Source organism: Siniperca chuatsi, linkage group LG7 (genome assembly GCF_020085105.1).
Source record: "Siniperca chuatsi isolate FFG_IHB_CAS linkage group LG7, ASM2008510v1, whole genome shotgun sequence".
Lineage (NCBI taxonomy): Eukaryota > Metazoa > Chordata > Actinopteri > Centrarchiformes > Sinipercidae > Siniperca > Siniperca chuatsi.
Genome location: NC_058048.1, coordinates 2123338 through 2140704, shown reverse-complemented (window position 1 = coordinate 2140704; position 17367 = coordinate 2123338). Strand labels below are relative to the sequence as shown.

Sequence of the window (17367 nt, the reverse complement as noted above, 5' to 3'; positions counted from 1 at the left end):
GGAAGTGATCCCATCTGCATTTAATTCAATGTTATGTCTCAATATAACAGAGGACTCCTATGCAAATCGCAGCCCCTCCCAAATTGACCATCTAGTTGATAGTGCTGTAGGCTCACTGCGAATGACACTCGATTCTATCGCCCCTCTAAAAAAGAAGATAATAAAACAAAGAAGGTTAGCTCCATGGTATAACCCCCAAACCTGCAAATTTAAGCAAACATCACAAAAACTTAGGAAGGCCCTCTGTAATGCCAGAGCAGCTTACTACTCATCATTAATAGAGGAAAATAAAAACAACCCCAGGTTTCTTTTCAGCACTGTAGCCAGGCTAACAAAGAGTCAAAGCTCTATTGAACCTGTATTCCTGTAGCCCTCAGTAGTAACGACTTCATGAGTTTCTTTAATAATAAAATTTTAGCTATTAGAGAAAAATTCATCACGTCCTGCCATCAACCGGTACCAATTTATTTTCAAACACAAGAACCTTAGAAACAACTGTAAAACCTGATATATATTTTGACTGCTTTGCTCCTATCAACCTTCTTCAACTAACTTCAACGATTAATTCATCTAAGCCATCAACCTGCCTCTTACAGCACTGGAGAAAATTACAAAAGACCTTTTAATTGCATCAGACAATGGACTCCGTACTCTGTACTACTGTCTTGTTAGATCTTAGTGCTGCGTTTGACACCATTGACCATCACATCCTATTACAGAGATTGGAACATTTAATTGGCATTATAGGAGCCGCACTAAACTGGTTTAAATCCTATCTATCAGATTGATCTCAGTTTGTACATGTTAACGGTGAGTCCTCCATGCACGCCAAAGGTTCTGTGATTCTATTCACCTTATTCATGCTTCCTCCAGGCAATCTTATTAGGAAACACTCCATAAACTTTCATTGTTATGCGGATGATACCCAGTTATATCTATCAGTCAAGCCAGATGAAACTAAACAGTTAGCTAAACTTCAAGCATGCCTTAAGGACATAAAGACCTGGATGACCTGCAATTTTCTGATGCTAAACTCTGACAAAACTTAAGTTATTGTACTTGGCCCCAAACACCTCCGAGACACATTATCTAAAGATGTAGTTACTCTAGATGGCATTGCCCTGGCCTCCAGCACCACCGTAAGGAACTTCTGAGTTATCTTTGATCAGGATTAATCCTTTATCTCCCACATGAAACAAACTTCAAGGATTGCCTTTTTTCACATACGCAACATTGCAAAAATCAGGCACATCCTCTCTCAAAATTATTCCGAACAACTAGTGCATGTTACCTCTAGGTTGGACTATTGCAATTCCTTATTATCAGGCTGCTCAAATAAGTCCCTTAAGAGTCTCCAGTTGATCCAGAATGCTGCGGCACATGTTCTGACAAGAACTAGGAAAAGAGATCATATTTCTCCAATATTAGCTTCTCTGCACTGGCTCCCTGTAAAATCCAGAATAGAATTTAAAATCCTTCTCCTCACCTACAAAAGCTCCTCTCCTGTGGAATCAGATCCCAGTTTGGGTTTGGGAGGCAGACACCATCTCCACATTTAAGAGTAGGCTTAAGACTATAGTTAGGGCTGGCTTGGGTGAGCCCTGAACCAACCATTACTGCATGTTAAGAACTCAACATCTTCTCTCTCCCGTACTTCTGTGCTTTCTCGTTTCTCTCCTCTCTCCTTCTGTCGCTTTCAGCAGGTATTTCTGCCTCTGGAGCTGCAGAGACTGGATCTGTGGTTGCTGCCCCCTTGTTCCTGCTTGACAACTGCTACTACGTTGTTGTTACGTCTGTTACTACTGTCTATATTACTCCTATAGCTGTCATTCCTATTATTATTAATTTATTAATATTAATGTTACCACTACCATTACATTCTTACTATTCTTACTATTCTTAAAATTCTAGGTGGTATTTGCATTGTGCCTCCCTCTCCCCCTCCCGCATCCGCCCACACCCCCAAAACCTCTACCTCTCTCTTATAACCTCTCCCTCACTCTCTCTCTTTCTCTTTCTCTCTCTCTTTCTCTCTCTCTCTCTTTAAATCTCTCAAAACCTAACAGGGCAGCGGCGGATGGCCGCCCACCATCGAGGAAGTTTTTTCCTGCCACTGTCGCCAAATGCTTGCTTATGGTGGGATTTGTTGGGTCTCTGTAAATAATATTGTAAACCGTACGATCTAGACCTACTCTATAGGAAAAGTGCAATGAGATAACTTCTGTTATGAATTGGCGCTATATAAATACAATGGAATTGAACTGAATTGAATGTTCCTAGGTCTTTGATAAGTACAATATTATCATGACCAATAGAAATTATAGTCAACACAACAAAAGTAAGACCCAAGGCCAAAGGACAAGGCAAGGTAAAGAGCAGAATATGTATTACAAATGCGAAAAAAGCAGTTATTAAGCAATTAGGGAAATTGGAGCTGTGAGCAGAGTCATAACTGTGCTCCTAAATAGACTCCATGCCAGTACCTCACAGTCATTATCATATTACTAATTATTAATAGGTTGCTGCTATGACAATTACCACTGCAGGATTCTGAGTGAACACTTCATGACAGACCATCTTCATCCTTATAAGGAGATATTGTATATATCTCTGCAGACGTTTTCATTATCTAGAAGTGGGGAAAAAAACACCTGAAATTGTTTTGAAATGCTGTTCTCTCACAGTCCCAGCACATATCTCAGCTATCAGATGTAATGCAGGCTCTATGTTGCCACAAGGTCTTATTATGTCTTAAGATAAGAATTGTGACCCCAGAGATCCTTCGCATTTCTGGGGACCGTGGTCAGGTGAGGGAAAGGAGATTGAACAAAGCTCACCCCAGGGCTGCCTCGCCGGGGTGATAAACTCTCTTTTCTCCTTTTCACATATTCTGTGTGCAGCCCCAACCCAGATTCATAAAATGAAAGTTCAGCACTTCAGACCCTCAGGACCTGCAAAGTGAGAAGTTACTATGGTATATGAAATAGAATTTACTGGAATAAGAAATTACCTTCTTACTGATAATTGCATTTCACCAGACTGAACAGGTCTGCAGTCTATCACAGGACTGACACAGACAAGCAATTTCATTCCTTTGGACAATCAGGACGGAGGAACCAATAAGAACAAAGGAAATACCAGGAATTTAACCTCCTCTGTTCTACAGTGCTAAACAATTAGTCAACATGATTCCCCACTGTTATTAAAATATCTTTAAAAAAACATGTAATGTTCTTTCTGACTAGATCTCACACTAGACAATCCAGGCATCCACCATAATGGCTGCTAGAAAATATATAAAATATATAATACAAAGTCCTTATTTCCACAAGAAGTTAGGGTCTCAGTAGCTCTAACAATATAATAATACCAACTTCTTTAAGACTCTACTCCTCAGGAAAAATGAGAGTATCAAATGTTTGTTCAAAAGCCTAAACAACCTAGATTTATGTGGTGTGTCCAGACTTTTTTGACTGGGGTGGCCCAAGTGGGGCACTGACTTATGTAGGGGTGGCATGAAGTACGTACACACGCAAAAACAGGTGTCAGAATGGCTTTAATTGACTATTTCTCATATCTATTTTAATTACTAACATTACAGTATCTTACAGTTTCTTGCATTCCTGTGTTTAAATATAAAGCTTCCATACTTTACTCTTGTTAAGTCCTCAAAAATAAATTGTACCTCCAAAAGTAGGCTACACACAAGGGAAAACATTCAGCTTTGGCAGAACTAAAGAGCAACAAAAGCATTGTTACACAACCTGCTGATAAAGGTGGTGCAATTTGCATAGTCAAACATTACATCATGATTACATGATTACATCAAAGAAGTTGAACAACAGTTGTCAGATCCCATTTACTATAAAAAATTTGAAAAATAACTCTTAGGGTCTTATTGGAAGCAGGAAGAATTACAAAAAAAGAGTGTGAATTCATGAAGGTGTCACAGCCTGTCACTCCTTATCTATACCCTACCAAAATTTCACAAAAATCTTTAAAATCCACCGGGTAGACCAATAGTTTCTGCTATTGGCTCACTAACTGAAAACATTTCCAGTTTCCAGTAGAATTTTTTATAAAGCCCTTTGTCACTACCCTTTCATCCTATGTGCAGGATTCAATGGACATGATTAACATCTTAAACAGTGGATGATCTAAGCATTTATACACACCTAGTCACTATGGACATACAAAATTTATTTACCAATGTCTACCACCAGGGCGGCTTAAATGCTCTGACCCAATTTTTGGCTAAAAGACCACATAGGACTATGCCAAGTACTCATTGTTTAAGGGAACTGTCTGAGATTGTTCTTTCTAAAAATGTCTTTATGTTTAAGAAAGCATTTTCTTTATACAGGCAATGCAAAGGGACTGTCATGGGCAGCAAAATGTCCCCTAACTTCAGTTCCCTATATGTAGCCTGTTTTGAAAATGGTTGTCTTCTCCTCTGAAAATCCTTTCCATAACCACATCAAACTATGGAAACATTATGTGGATGATACCTTCATGATCTATGATGGTCCTTTTGATAGTTTATTGCAGTTTTTTCTGAGTATCTCAATCACTGTTGCGAGCATTTAAAATGTACCATTAATCATGATGTACAACAAATCAGTTTTTTGGACATACATGTTAAACATGAGGGCAGGACAGTGGTGACAGATCTGTATGGAATTTAAACCAACAAATGTTCTTTCTTACATGGACAATCATTCCATCCGCTCCACCTGAAAAAAAGCATCCCCATCAGCCAGTTTAGTCGTATCAGGAGAATCGCAACTAAACAAACTGACTATGACAAACAAGCAGATGAATTAGAATATAGATTCAAGAAAGAGGATATAATGAGAGTTGGGTAAAAGCTGCCCGAGACAGGGCCAAGCACCAAATCTCAACCAAATAATTGTCCTAGGTGCTATTTAAAATATACAGCTCTAGGTAAATATTTTGAAAAAAAATATACAAAAACACTGGCATATTTTGAGCTCTGATCCACTACTTGGTTCATGCACTCAGTGCAATTTTACATATAAGTGTACCACATACACCCACCCGATAACAGGAAAAATAATGAAAGAGGCTATATATCTTGTTCCACAAGAAATGTAATCTCTCTTTGTCTCTCTCTCTCTCTCTCTCTCCTCTCTCTCTCTCTCTCTCTCTCTCTCTCTCTCTCTCTCTCTCTATATATATATATATATATATATATATATATATATATATATATATATATATATTTGTATATATTTGTATATATGTGTGTGTGTGTGTGTGTGTGTATATATATATACTGTATATAGTTGGTTCAAACTAAGGTCTGACCGGGCAGATAGATAGATAGGATAATTGGGTTGGCACCTAGGGTGGCCAATCAGCCCTATCTCCCAAGAATGGGAGAAAACCAATTCAGCAGCCAAGACACTCCATGCCATGACAAAATGTTTTATTCATATCATATCAAAAGAAGTGGAAGAACAGGAAGACTTTTAAGAAAATGAAATATTCTGAGACAGTATTATATATATTGGAATCACTAAAACAAAAGTATTTCAATTTCTAAATTTAAAACCAACCATCAACAGCAACAGAACATAACTGTTCATAGCTAGAGTTGATTGGAATAGTGCAAAATTTAGCAAATTTAGTTTTTAATAGTAACCTTGGACTTCAGACTGGTGATTTCACCGTCATCTCTGCTGTCTGTAATTCCTAAATTCACCTGAGTGAGAGATATCAGAGCGTTACTGTTCCGCCCCTGCTGCAGGTTTTGGGGTTCCTACCTGGTAAAAGGGTCCAAACTCGACCCAGTAATCCCTCTTATCAAAGTCCTGCATCAGGGTAAAATCAGGCTTATCTTGTACAAAAAGACAATCAAATTAGGTCGCTGAATTCTCCATGGCTAATAAAGACGTCTGAAGTAGATTAATGAGCATGATTTCTGGATAAGACAAATTAGCCCACCTCTTAGTGTATAAAAAGCTCAGATTGACCTCCCAGGTCCACCTGACATCTTGATGCATGTCCAACATTATTTTAATTCCAGATTTGTTTAGTCTATCCAGGGAGGGAGCTCTTTCAATTTAGTTAAGAGAAGCAGATAAGCAGATTTTAGCCTAGGCACATTTAAAAAGGTCTGTAAACAAAAAGAGAGGACAGATAATCCATGAGCAATTAATTAACCACCACAGCTGAGCAACCTCCGGACACTGGAGTAGTTTTTAATAATTAAAGTTGATAGAAGAGAGAACTGTATTTATTTTCTTAGTCTGCTTATCACTTTTTTCTTCTTCTGTTATGCTTTCCATATCTTTTCTTTCCTGACCTATCCTCCCCTCATCGTCTTTCTGCTCTCCATTTCCTCCTCATCTGTTCCTAGAGGAGGAAGATGGAGACATGAAGGCTAGAAAGTTGGCATGATGCAGGTAGCAACTCTTTTATTGAGGTTGTGATGGACAATGAATGATTACCCTCATCCCTAAGGTATTTTGGTTTAGTTTCTGTCTGTAGCTATTAGTTAACTTAAATGAACTGGAACCAACGCCAAGCTGTGAGCCGTCAGTGCACGGTGTGGCAAAAGACCAAAGGATGCTGGGCCCTGATCCCACCACGCAGCGAGTGAGTCAAAACTGTGGGAGACAAGTGAAGCAACTGCAGGGGTCAAGCTCATTGGTGTTCAGATAGGCCCACATCCTTTCTTCATAGCCAGCAACCAATGCATTCAGTATACAGTATAAGATAAGATAAGATAACCCTTTATTGATCCCCGGAGGCAAATTCAGGTGTCATAGCAACAACAGGAATGAGAATGAAACACAGGAGAGGTACAGAGTACAGAACCAAACCAAGCTAATAAGAATAAACATATACATATAAATAAAAATAATGATAAAGTAAAACACTGAGCAGCTGGCCCTAGATATCTGCACTGGATCTCTGAGTGAGCAAGTGAGCGAATGAGTGAGTAGTCAATAAATATAAAGAGATATTGACATATGTACAGTCAATCAATAAATAGTCTATAAGGTATAATGTACTCATACGAATATGAGTGAATATATGACTGAATGAAAGTCCTGTGTCCATGTCCAAGTGCACCAGAGTACATGAGGAGGGATGAGTCTGTGGCTGAATGTGCTCCTCATCTTTGCTAGCTCATCATAGAGGGGATGAGAGGGGTTCTCCAGGATAGCGTCCAGCTTCCTCCCCTCTGCAACCACCTCCAGATTGTCCAGTTCAGCTCCAACTACGAAGCTAGCCTTCCTCACCAGCTGGTTCAGTCTGTTGGCATCCCTTGTGTTGATGTAATCCCCACAACATACCATGGCAAAGAAGAGGACACTGGCTACTACAGACTGGTAAAACATCTGCAGCAGTCTCTTGAACATGTTGAAGAACTTGAGCCACCTCAGGAAGAACAGCTTGCTCTGTACATTCCTGTGGAGGGCCTCTATGTTGTCAGTCCAGTCAAGCTTATTGTTTATGTGTACTCTCAGGAGCTTGTAGGTGTCCACTACCTCCACCTGCTCCCCTTGGATAGTGATGGGAGTTGGGGGCCTCTTCTTGCTCCGCCGGTACTCCCTCACCAGCTCCTTGGTCTTTCCGATGTTGAGCTGGAGGTGATTGTTGTCACACCACCCTATGAAGCTCTCCATCACTCCTCGTACTTCTCGTTTTCATCCGTGATGCAGCTGACAAGCTGTATGTTGTTGCCTGTATAGCCGTAAGGCTTAGTATTAATTAGTCCCCCGAGATGTAACAACAAATAATATCTCCAGTGCTACCTGTGCCGTGACAGTAAATATGGAATGGGTAAGGTTAGGGAAAGATCATGGTTATGGCAAATAAACTATGGTTAAACTATGGTTATGGTTATGCAACGAAAACACTTTGACAGGTTAGGGAAAGATTGTGGTTAAGTCAATAGATTAAATAACATTATTAATAACATCATTAACATTAACAGACCTGCATTAACATTAATTGTAGGTCTGTGGTGAAATGCAAAGTCTCGTGCATAGCAAGTAAGACTTCTATACCCTTACTTTCTGCCTCATTACATTAAGGGCACACCACTTCCTGCATTGGCACTGAACTTTATTATTGGACATAAATAGTGTGCTGAAGAATCATCTGATATGGGTTTAATTTTCAGGGATAGTGGGCTGGGTGGCAGGACATTATGTTTTTCATGGGGATTGAAGAAATATGTTAATTTAAGAGTTGTTAATTCTGTAAGTCGACCCATCACAACCTATACAGCTGCGTCAATCTCAGGTACAGGTACAGTTTGGTTTACTCACTAAATTCTCTCTAAACCATGTCGTCTCTCTGTCCAGCTGTCATTGAGTTGATAAAATGTTGATACTTTCATCTAGATTGCTTTTTGTTGTTACCATGTGCATGGCAATAAGCTTTATCAACACTTCCCCCCCCCCAATTTTGTCTCTCAGGCTGCATACAGGCTGTCCAGGCTGTACTGCTCTGATTGGTGGAGCTTGTTGGCCTGTTTGTAGCCTAACAGGAAGCTCTGCAGACACAAGGGCAATCTGTTAAAAATGTTATGTGTCAGAGTTACTGTAGCTACAATGGGTGAGATGGGTGACAGTTTGCTCTTAGAAATTCCCTTGGTACATGAAATAAGTGGTCTCTAGGCACATCTCTAATAGTTGGATGCTGTGCTCGTCTTGCTGATCAAGACGAGCACAGCTGACACAACCAGATGAGGAGGTAAGTAAAGCCATGGCATATAGATGAGGTGGCTGGGGAACAGAAACAGAAAGGAGGTCAGTACAAAAGCTAAATGTGCACGTTAGCGGCCAGATTTGGAAGGTAGCCGTCACTGGCAGGGAGGGCTCAGGCACATACAGTGGGGTGAAAAAGTGTTTGCCCCCTTCCTGATTTCTTATTTTTTTGTTTGTCACACTTAAATGTTTCAGATCATCAAACAAATTTAAATATTAGTCAAAGATAACACAAGTAAACACAAAATGAAGTTTTTAAATGAAGGTTGTTATTAAGGGAAAACAAAATCCAAACCTACATGGCCCTGTGTGAAATAGTGATTGCCCCCCTGTTAAAACATAACTTAACTGTGGTTTATCACACCTGCGTTCAATTTCTCTAGCCACACCCAGGCCTGATTACTGCCACACCTGTTCTCAATCAAGAAATCACTTAAATAGAAATTGAAGTAGACCAAAAGATCTTCAAAAACTAGACATCATGCTGAGATCCAAAGAAATTCAGGAACAAATGAGAAAGAAAGTAATTGAGATCTATCAGTCTGGGAAAGGTTATAAAGCCATTTCTAAAGCTTTGGGACTCCTGCGGACCACAGTGAGAGCCGTCATCCACAAATGGCGAAAACATGGAACTGTGGTGAACCTTCCCAGGAGTGGCCGGCCGACCAAAATTACCCCAAGAGCGCAGCAACGACTCATCCAAGAGGTCACAAAAGACCCCACAACAACATCCAAAGAACTGCAGGCCTCACTTGCCTCAGTTAAGGTCAGTGTTCATGACTCCATCATAAGAAAGAGACTGGGCAAAAATGACCTGCATGGCAGAGTTCCAAGACAAAAACCACTGCTGAGCAAAAAGAACATTAAGACTCGTCTCATTTTTGCCAGAAAACATCTTGATGATCCCCAAGACTTTTGGGAAAATACTCTGTGGACTGACGAGACAAAAGTTTAAGTTTTGGGAGGTGTGTGTCCCATTACATCTGGCGTAAAAGTAACACCGCATTTCAGAAAAAGAACATCATACCAACAGTAAAATATGGTGGTGGTAGTGTGATGGACTGGGGCTGTTTTGCTGCTTCAGGACCTGGAAGACTTGCTGTGATAAATGGAACCATGAATTCTGCTGTCTACCAAAAACTCCTGAAGGAGAATGTCCGGCCATCTGTTCGTGACCTCAAACTGAAGCGAAGTTGGTTTCGCAGCAGGACAATGATCCAAAACACACCAGCAAGTCCACCTCTGAATGGCTGAAGAACAAAATGAAGACTTTGGAGTGGCCTAGTCAAAGTCCTGACCTGAATCCTATTGAGATGCTGTGGCATAACCTTAAAAAGGCAGTTCATGCTCGAAAACCCTCCAATGTGGCTGAATTACAACAATTGTGCAAAGATGAGTGGGCCAAAATTCCTCCACAGCACTGTAGAAGACTCATTGCAAGTTATCCCAAACACTTGATTGCAGTTGTTGCTGCTAAGGGTGGCCCAACCAGTTATTAGGATGCAAATCACTATTTCACACAGAGCCATGTAGGTTTGGATTTTGTTTTCCCTTAATAATAACAACCTTCATTTAAAAACTGCATTTTGTGTTTACTTGTGTTATCTTTGACTAATATTTAAATTTGTTTGATGATCTGAAACATTTAAGTGTGACAAACAAAAAAATAAGAAATCAGGAAGGTGGCAAACACTTTTTCACACCACTAAATGCTAGTCGCTGTGGTGATCAGGTACTATATAGAACCAAAGCCAGACACAAAAAAAGCACAGATCTGTACTGACACATGTGGGCTCCAAAATCCTTGACCGTTGTGGTGGTCAGGAGGTAGTGAGCTTATCTATGGCATCATAAGCCGGAAGCAAACAGGATGCGGTCGTGCTCAGCAGTTGGCTGATAGTTTTTCAGCCCGTAGATGGACGGCAAATGTGTAGCCAAACAGAAGCCACTGAAGTTGATAATAAAAATGCGAGAGAAACAGTGAGATTGGCGTAAGATAGTAGAGTTTACTTGGAGAGATATTGGGGCCGCCATCTTCAGCTGCAGGAGAGTGAAAAGCAAACTGGAGCTACGGTCCTGTATTAGCCGCTGTCTAATGACCTCTACTTTCTCAGTGGGGATGCTGGTAAACAGCACACAGGCATAAAGAAATACCAGTCCCTGTGAGGAGAGCACTTTTGAGTCCTTGATCTTCTAGACAAAATCCCTGCTATTCACATATTTGCAGGTTTTGTCCCTTTTTATTTGATGACTGAAGAATCTGCCCATTTCTGAAAGCACACCTATACACCCTTGCTCTCATCATTTCTTTTCATTTTCTTTTATTTGGCCTCCCCTCTCTTCTTCTTCATTTTGCTTTCTGGTTCTCTGATATTGTTTCTTCATTGCTCCTTCCTTTCCTTTCCTTTCCTTCCCTCTCATTTCCTTTTCTTTCTTTTTGATTTACTCTCCACATCAGTGACAGGAAGCAGCTGGGAGACGTCATTGACGATGAATTGCAACCACATATTCATTTTTTACCCTATATATATTAGGCCAGGCAACTGGAAGGTCATCAGCGTAATAGCCATTGTATATTTTATGAGCAGCAGGAAGCAAAGCTCTTGGAGTTAATCATGTGGATGAGGAGGTTTTCAGGTAGAGACAAGGGCGCTACTTAAATCATCACATAAGCCTCCCCAAAAAGGTCAGACGCTTCAAAACGACACCGAATGCCCTAGAGTGGATAGAGTGGCTGTAATCATTTGGAGCGCCTGCCATTGCCAAACAAATTTGTGGAGGTGACATTGAACATCTACAGTGCATTTCTATGGCCACTGCATGCTAGTATGTGCCATTCCTTGGTATGCACACCTGTCACATTCAGAGGAATGTCTCAGAATCTTTTTAGTTATCCATTAAGTCAATTTAGCTATTTAAGGTAGGGTATGCAATTTTAATCCAATATACGTCTTTTTGTCAAATTAAGCAAATATCTCCTCATGGTCTGCTCATGGTCTGAGCCCTGGCTCTGTAAATGGGAATGGAGAAATTTCTTAAATAACTCAGAATTTTGGTTCTGTGAACCTAAATTTACATTTGAATTGGGAAAAGATCATTAACAGTGTCTAGAGCATTTTTGGCATGATTAGCTGAAAAATTGACAAACTGACAAATGAACAGAGGGAAAGTGATATGCACTCATGTTCTGAACTACTACTTAATGACATGCCACACCTCTGCTCTGGCAGGGTCTTAGAGTCAAGGTTTACATTAAACATGTGAACTCTCAAAAAATATAATTTACCTTTGTTTAAAATCTAAACGCGTTTTTCAATGGTACATTATGTACATACAAGCAAACAAGACAGACATTTGGTGAATGATGAAAAATTCCAGCCTTGTTTTTAGTGGTTAGCATTAGCTTGTTAGCATACTTTCTTATCGGTTTAGTTCCTTAAAAGGATGTGAACAATGACCTACTGACTCTGAGGCCACAGTGCTGAACACCAAGACCATACTGTACCACCAAAATGCAAAATTTGTTGAGTCAAACCCCGTTTCTAATCACATACAGAAGACTGACTGATGTGTTTTGTCTTGGAACTCAATAGCCAGTGTCAAAGATGAGACCTATTAAGAATTTATTGATTTATAGCGTCATGAAATGTAATCTTCTGACAGACAAATAATTATCTAAACCGGATGATTGAGGAAAACGTCCTTATTGACCTCATAATCCACAGCCTCTTTATCTTGTCATTCATGTGAGGAAGCATAAACTGATATTTCAGAATTGGAATTGGTTGGACTATAAAAGCATGATTCATGTTTCAGGATATCTATGACGTATTTCTGGTAAAATCCTCTTATAAAATCACATTCATATGGTAGAAGGAGACATAATGGAACTGTATTTTTAAAATGAACAGTGAATTGCTTTCCTGTCAGAGCAGCTGGTGTGTAAGCTGTATATCTCTGCACTGCTGCCCCAGAGATGGCTGGAGAACCATTGTTGATAAAAAAATTTAAATACTAATTGAAGCCATCCATCTGACAATAGGCCAACACTATGCTCCATGCTGCAAGAATCCCATGAAAAAGTGATGATAAACCTTATGGAACAGAAGAAAGGAGCTAAATCAACAGCTGCAGCAGAGAAGAATCAGTTGCTGGTGTGTCTGTATCCGCAGGAGGGCAGAGCTCCAGAAAGCGCCATGTCCAGAGAGGTGACACTGCACTCTGCTGACATGCTAGAAAAAACACATGTTGAATGTGTACGTTCACTGGTTGATTATCGGGGGGGTTTGGGGGGTGCAATCGCACCCGGGCCGGGTCTTGCAGTTAGTGAACAGTAGCCTACATAAATTAAGGATGACGTCCACAATGTTGTGTGACCAACAGGTGCGTGCTGGGTCTGGCTAACATGCTAAATACTAACTTGCTCATGGTGGATCCTCTAGCGGTGATTTCTGCATTAACTTCTACCTTCAGTGAGGTGTGTGAGGTCTTTCTGCTGTTTGTGGCAATAATCCCTGATATGTTTTTGATTTCAGAGCGCTGATTCAGCTCTAAGTGTTTAAAAACTTTGAGGAGGTTAAGTGGACTGGTTATATTATGCTTTGAGACTGAATGAGCAGAGAAGTTGAACCTTGAACAGATTGTGGAGGACTTTGCGGTGTACAAAGATCACAGAATGCCATTCAGACAGTGAGTACAATAACAAACTCACATATTGTTGTGACTCATTGTACAGATGACAGCATCAGCAACCACTGCGTTGCCTATCAACATAGCGTGTGTGTGCTACGCAGTGTGTAAAAACTGTCTAGTGTCTCCTTTGCTTATATATGTGTGATTGTGGGATACAGTTGCTGTGGAGTCTATATCGTTTATATACATGGGTGTTGGAAGCATTGCAAAAGTGGGTGGGACAATGTAACGGGTGTACGCTGTTAAATTTTTAAAAGAGTAGATGTCATTTCCTGTATTCTGGTGCCTTTTAACATGCGGTTTGATACTTTTATCTGGCTATACTAGCATGAGAAAAAATATGGTTAAATTTTGTAATTTCATCCAGAGGAAGTGGTTGGCCCCAGATCACATATTTGAAGGTAATAAAAACTTAAAAGTACAGAAATTGATTCAATGAATTCAGAGCCATCTTTAATAATAACTACTCATTACTTATTTAAACTTGAGGATCTCTTTATGCTTGCATGTAATTGCAATTTCTGTTAAATCAATGTCTTTAATGTTATCAAATCAATGAATAAAGTAGAGAGGACAATTGTAGTCAAAGTGCCCCTGTGCATTCTCCAATAAACTACATTTATCTTCCAGTCATTTAGGTAGGTAGCTAGGTAGCTCTTTATTTACCCCCGAGAGGAAATTTCAGTCTCACAACAGCAGAGATATGTAGGGAATAGAAAATGACTAATAAATAATGAATAGATATGGAATACAATAAAAAATACAAAGAATACTACTAAAAATATATGTGCAATGGTATGCATCAATATAGTATAAAATGTATAAAAACAGTGCAAATAGTGTCCACATGTACAGTCGGTACCGTATAGTACAGTCCATGAGGGGTGACCATCCTGCTGTGGTTTCAGAAACCACCGAGTTGGCTAAGACTGAAGTCATTATAGCAGGCTTCATTGTGTAGTCGAATGGTGTAGTGGTGGAACAACTTGGTAGGATGAGACGGTTACTGAAGGTGCTTCTTAGGTCGTTCATCTCCTCATGAAGGGGATGAGATGGGTTCTACATTTTGGTACTGATTTTGAACTTCATCCTCCCGTCAGCCACCTATCTCCTCGTATCTTAAAGAGCTCATAATACCTAATTATCCGACTAGAACACTGTGAGTCTCCAAAAGTAGAATGGGAGCCAGAGCCTTCAGTTACCAAGCTCCTCTCCTGTGTAATAATAATAAGTTAATAATAAGTTTGGGATCGGGAGGTAGACACCATCTCCACATTTAAGAGTATGCTCAAGACTTTCCTCTTCGATAAAGCTTATAGTTAGGGCTGGCTTGGGTTAGTCCTGAACCATCCCTTAGTTATGCTGCTATAGGCTTAGACTGCTGGGAGACTTCCCATGATGCACCTCTTTCCACTTTCCTTCTCTCCCTCTCCATCTGTATGCATTTTTATCCCATTACTGCATGTTACTAACTCGACATCTCTCTCCTGTAGTTTTCTGCTTTCTTGTTTCTCTCCTCTCTCCTTCTGTCACTTTCAGCAGGCATTTCTACCTCCGGAGCTACAGAGACTAGATCTGTGGTTGTGGGCCACCTGCTGCCCTCGTGCTCCTGCTCGTCAACTGCTACTACAGTTGTTGTTATTGGGTCTGTTACTATTATTGTCATTATTATTCCTATGACCTATATTATTCCTATTATTATGAATGTATTAATATTAATATTACCACTACCATTACATTATTACTATTTTTAAATTCTAGGTGGTATTTGCATTGTGCTTCCCTCTCTCCTCCCCCTTTCTCTCTCTCAACAACCTCTCTCTCTCTCTCTAAACCTCTCTCTCAAAACCTCTTTCTCTGTCTCTCTCTCTCTCTCTCTCTCTCTTTCTCTCTGTCACTCTCTCAAAACGTCTCTCTCTCTTTCTCTTAAAACCTAACACGGCAGCGGCAGATGGCCGGTCACCATTGAGTCTGATTCTGCTCAAGGTTTCTGCCTCTTAAAAGGAAGATTTTCCTTGCCACTGTCACCAAGTGCTTGCTCATGGTGGGATTTGTTGGGTCTCTTTAAATAATATTATAAAGAGTATGGTCTAGACCTGCTCTATAGGAAAAGTGCAATGAGATAACTTCTGTTATGAATTGGGGCTATAGAAATAAAATTGAACTGAATTGAACAAGACACAATATGTAACAAGACAACTTTGGATTTACTGGGAGGTACATTTGTCCTCTTTTGGTAAAGTCTAGCTGCCTTCCACACCTCCAGCCTATGAAGTGTCCTATGAAAACCACAAGTTGTAATTAAATATTCTGACAAATCTGCCTTGTTTTTAATATTGATACAATGAGGTAATTAAGGTCCGGCTCTTACCTGGACCTCCACTCCAAAGCTCATATAGACAGTGATAATGTAGCTGCAGTCCATAGTGGAGTGAAAAGCAGAGCTGGACTGTGGTGGAGCCTCTATGTATCCTTCTGGCTCAGTCAGGTTCAGCTGGCAGGGAACTGCAGGAACAAACAACAGCATGTAAATGATTCAGATGGAAGCAATGAGGGGACCCACACACACACTATTACTCCATTCATATTCACAAACAGTTTACTAACATTTTACACTAACGTATTAATCTGTGCAAGCTAAAGTTGCTCTCACATGAGCTGTATATGGCTAGTGCTTTTCCCTCATCATTTTATTCATGGCAACAATGAAAGCCTCCCAAAAACAGGGGACACCGAAAACTCTCAGCTTTTAGTTCTTTAAACCATGACATGACCTCTCCCTAACCTTACCAGATGATTGTAGTTGTTGTAATGGTTATACGCACCATTTTGGAAGGCCATGACAAAAATCTTTTTGTTTAGGTACACAGACAGTTAGACAGTTAATTAAATGCCCGACCAGAGGGGAGAATATTCTGGATCATTGTTACACAACAATCAACAGTGCCTACAACTGGGACAATGTGACCATGTCATGGTCCACCTGATTCCTGCATACAGGCTGAAATTAAAGCTCTGTGAACGTGTTGTGAGGACATCAAAGCAGTGGACCATTGAAGCTATGGAGGACCTTTGGGCATGCTTGGACTCTACAGACTGGGATGTTTTCAGGACTGCTACCAACAGTCTGGCCAACAGTCAGTCAACACACTGTTCAAGAGGCAGAACCCCTGCAAAGCAGCCAGACCAGTCTCTCCCTCTACCCTGAAGAACTGTGCTGATCAGCTGACTCCGGTGTTCACAGACATCTTCAACACCTCACTCATTCCCGTCCCCAAAAAACCAACGACTACAGGACTTAATGACTACAGATCCATCACCCTGAACTCTGTGGTAATGAAGTCTTTTGAGTGCCTTGTGCTGTCCCACCTCAAATCCATCACAGACCCACTCCTGGACCCAGGAGTTTGCAGTTTGCTTACAGAGCCAACAGGTCTGTACACAATGCAGTAAACATGGCTCTCCACTTCATCCTTCTGCATCTGGACTCCTCAGGAATCTACGCCAGTATACTGTTTGTGGAATTCAGCTAGGCCTTCAATACTATCATCCCAGCTCTGTTGCAGGACAAGCTCTCCCAGCTGAGTATGCCTGACTACACCTGCAGGTGGATCACAGACCTCCTGTCTTACAGGAGGCAAGCACATGAAGCTGGGGAAAAACCGGAACAACAGCATCGGTTCCCCTCAAGGCATCCTTTGCTCTCTACTCTTCTCCCTGTACACCAACAGCTGCACCTCCAGTCATCAGTCCATCAAGCTCCTGAAGTTCACGGATGACCACCCTCATTGGGCTCATCTCTGGCAGGGATGAGTCCGCCCCTGTGTGACTCCCCATTTGACACTGTGGAGTCCTTCCGCTTCCTGGACACCATCATCAACCAGGACCTCAAGTGGGAGCTAAACATCAGCTCCCTCTCCAAGTAAGC

The 17367-nt window shown here is 40.7% G+C and overlaps 1 protein-coding gene across 6 annotated transcripts in view; it reads right to left on the bottom strand.

Moving 5' to 3' along the window:
* The window catches only part of sez6b (seizure related 6 homolog b), a 313597-nt gene that overhangs the window by 186566 nt on the left and 109664 nt on the right, over positions 1 to 17367 (bottom strand). For all 6 annotated transcript variants that reach the window (XM_044201744.1, XM_044201746.1, XM_044201743.1 and 3 more), the window contains exon 3: positions 15811 to 15944. In XM_044201744.1, the coding sequence (XP_044057679.1) occupies positions 15811 to 15944 (134 nt within the window). The remainder of the gene's footprint in view (positions 1 to 15810; positions 15945 to 17367) is intronic.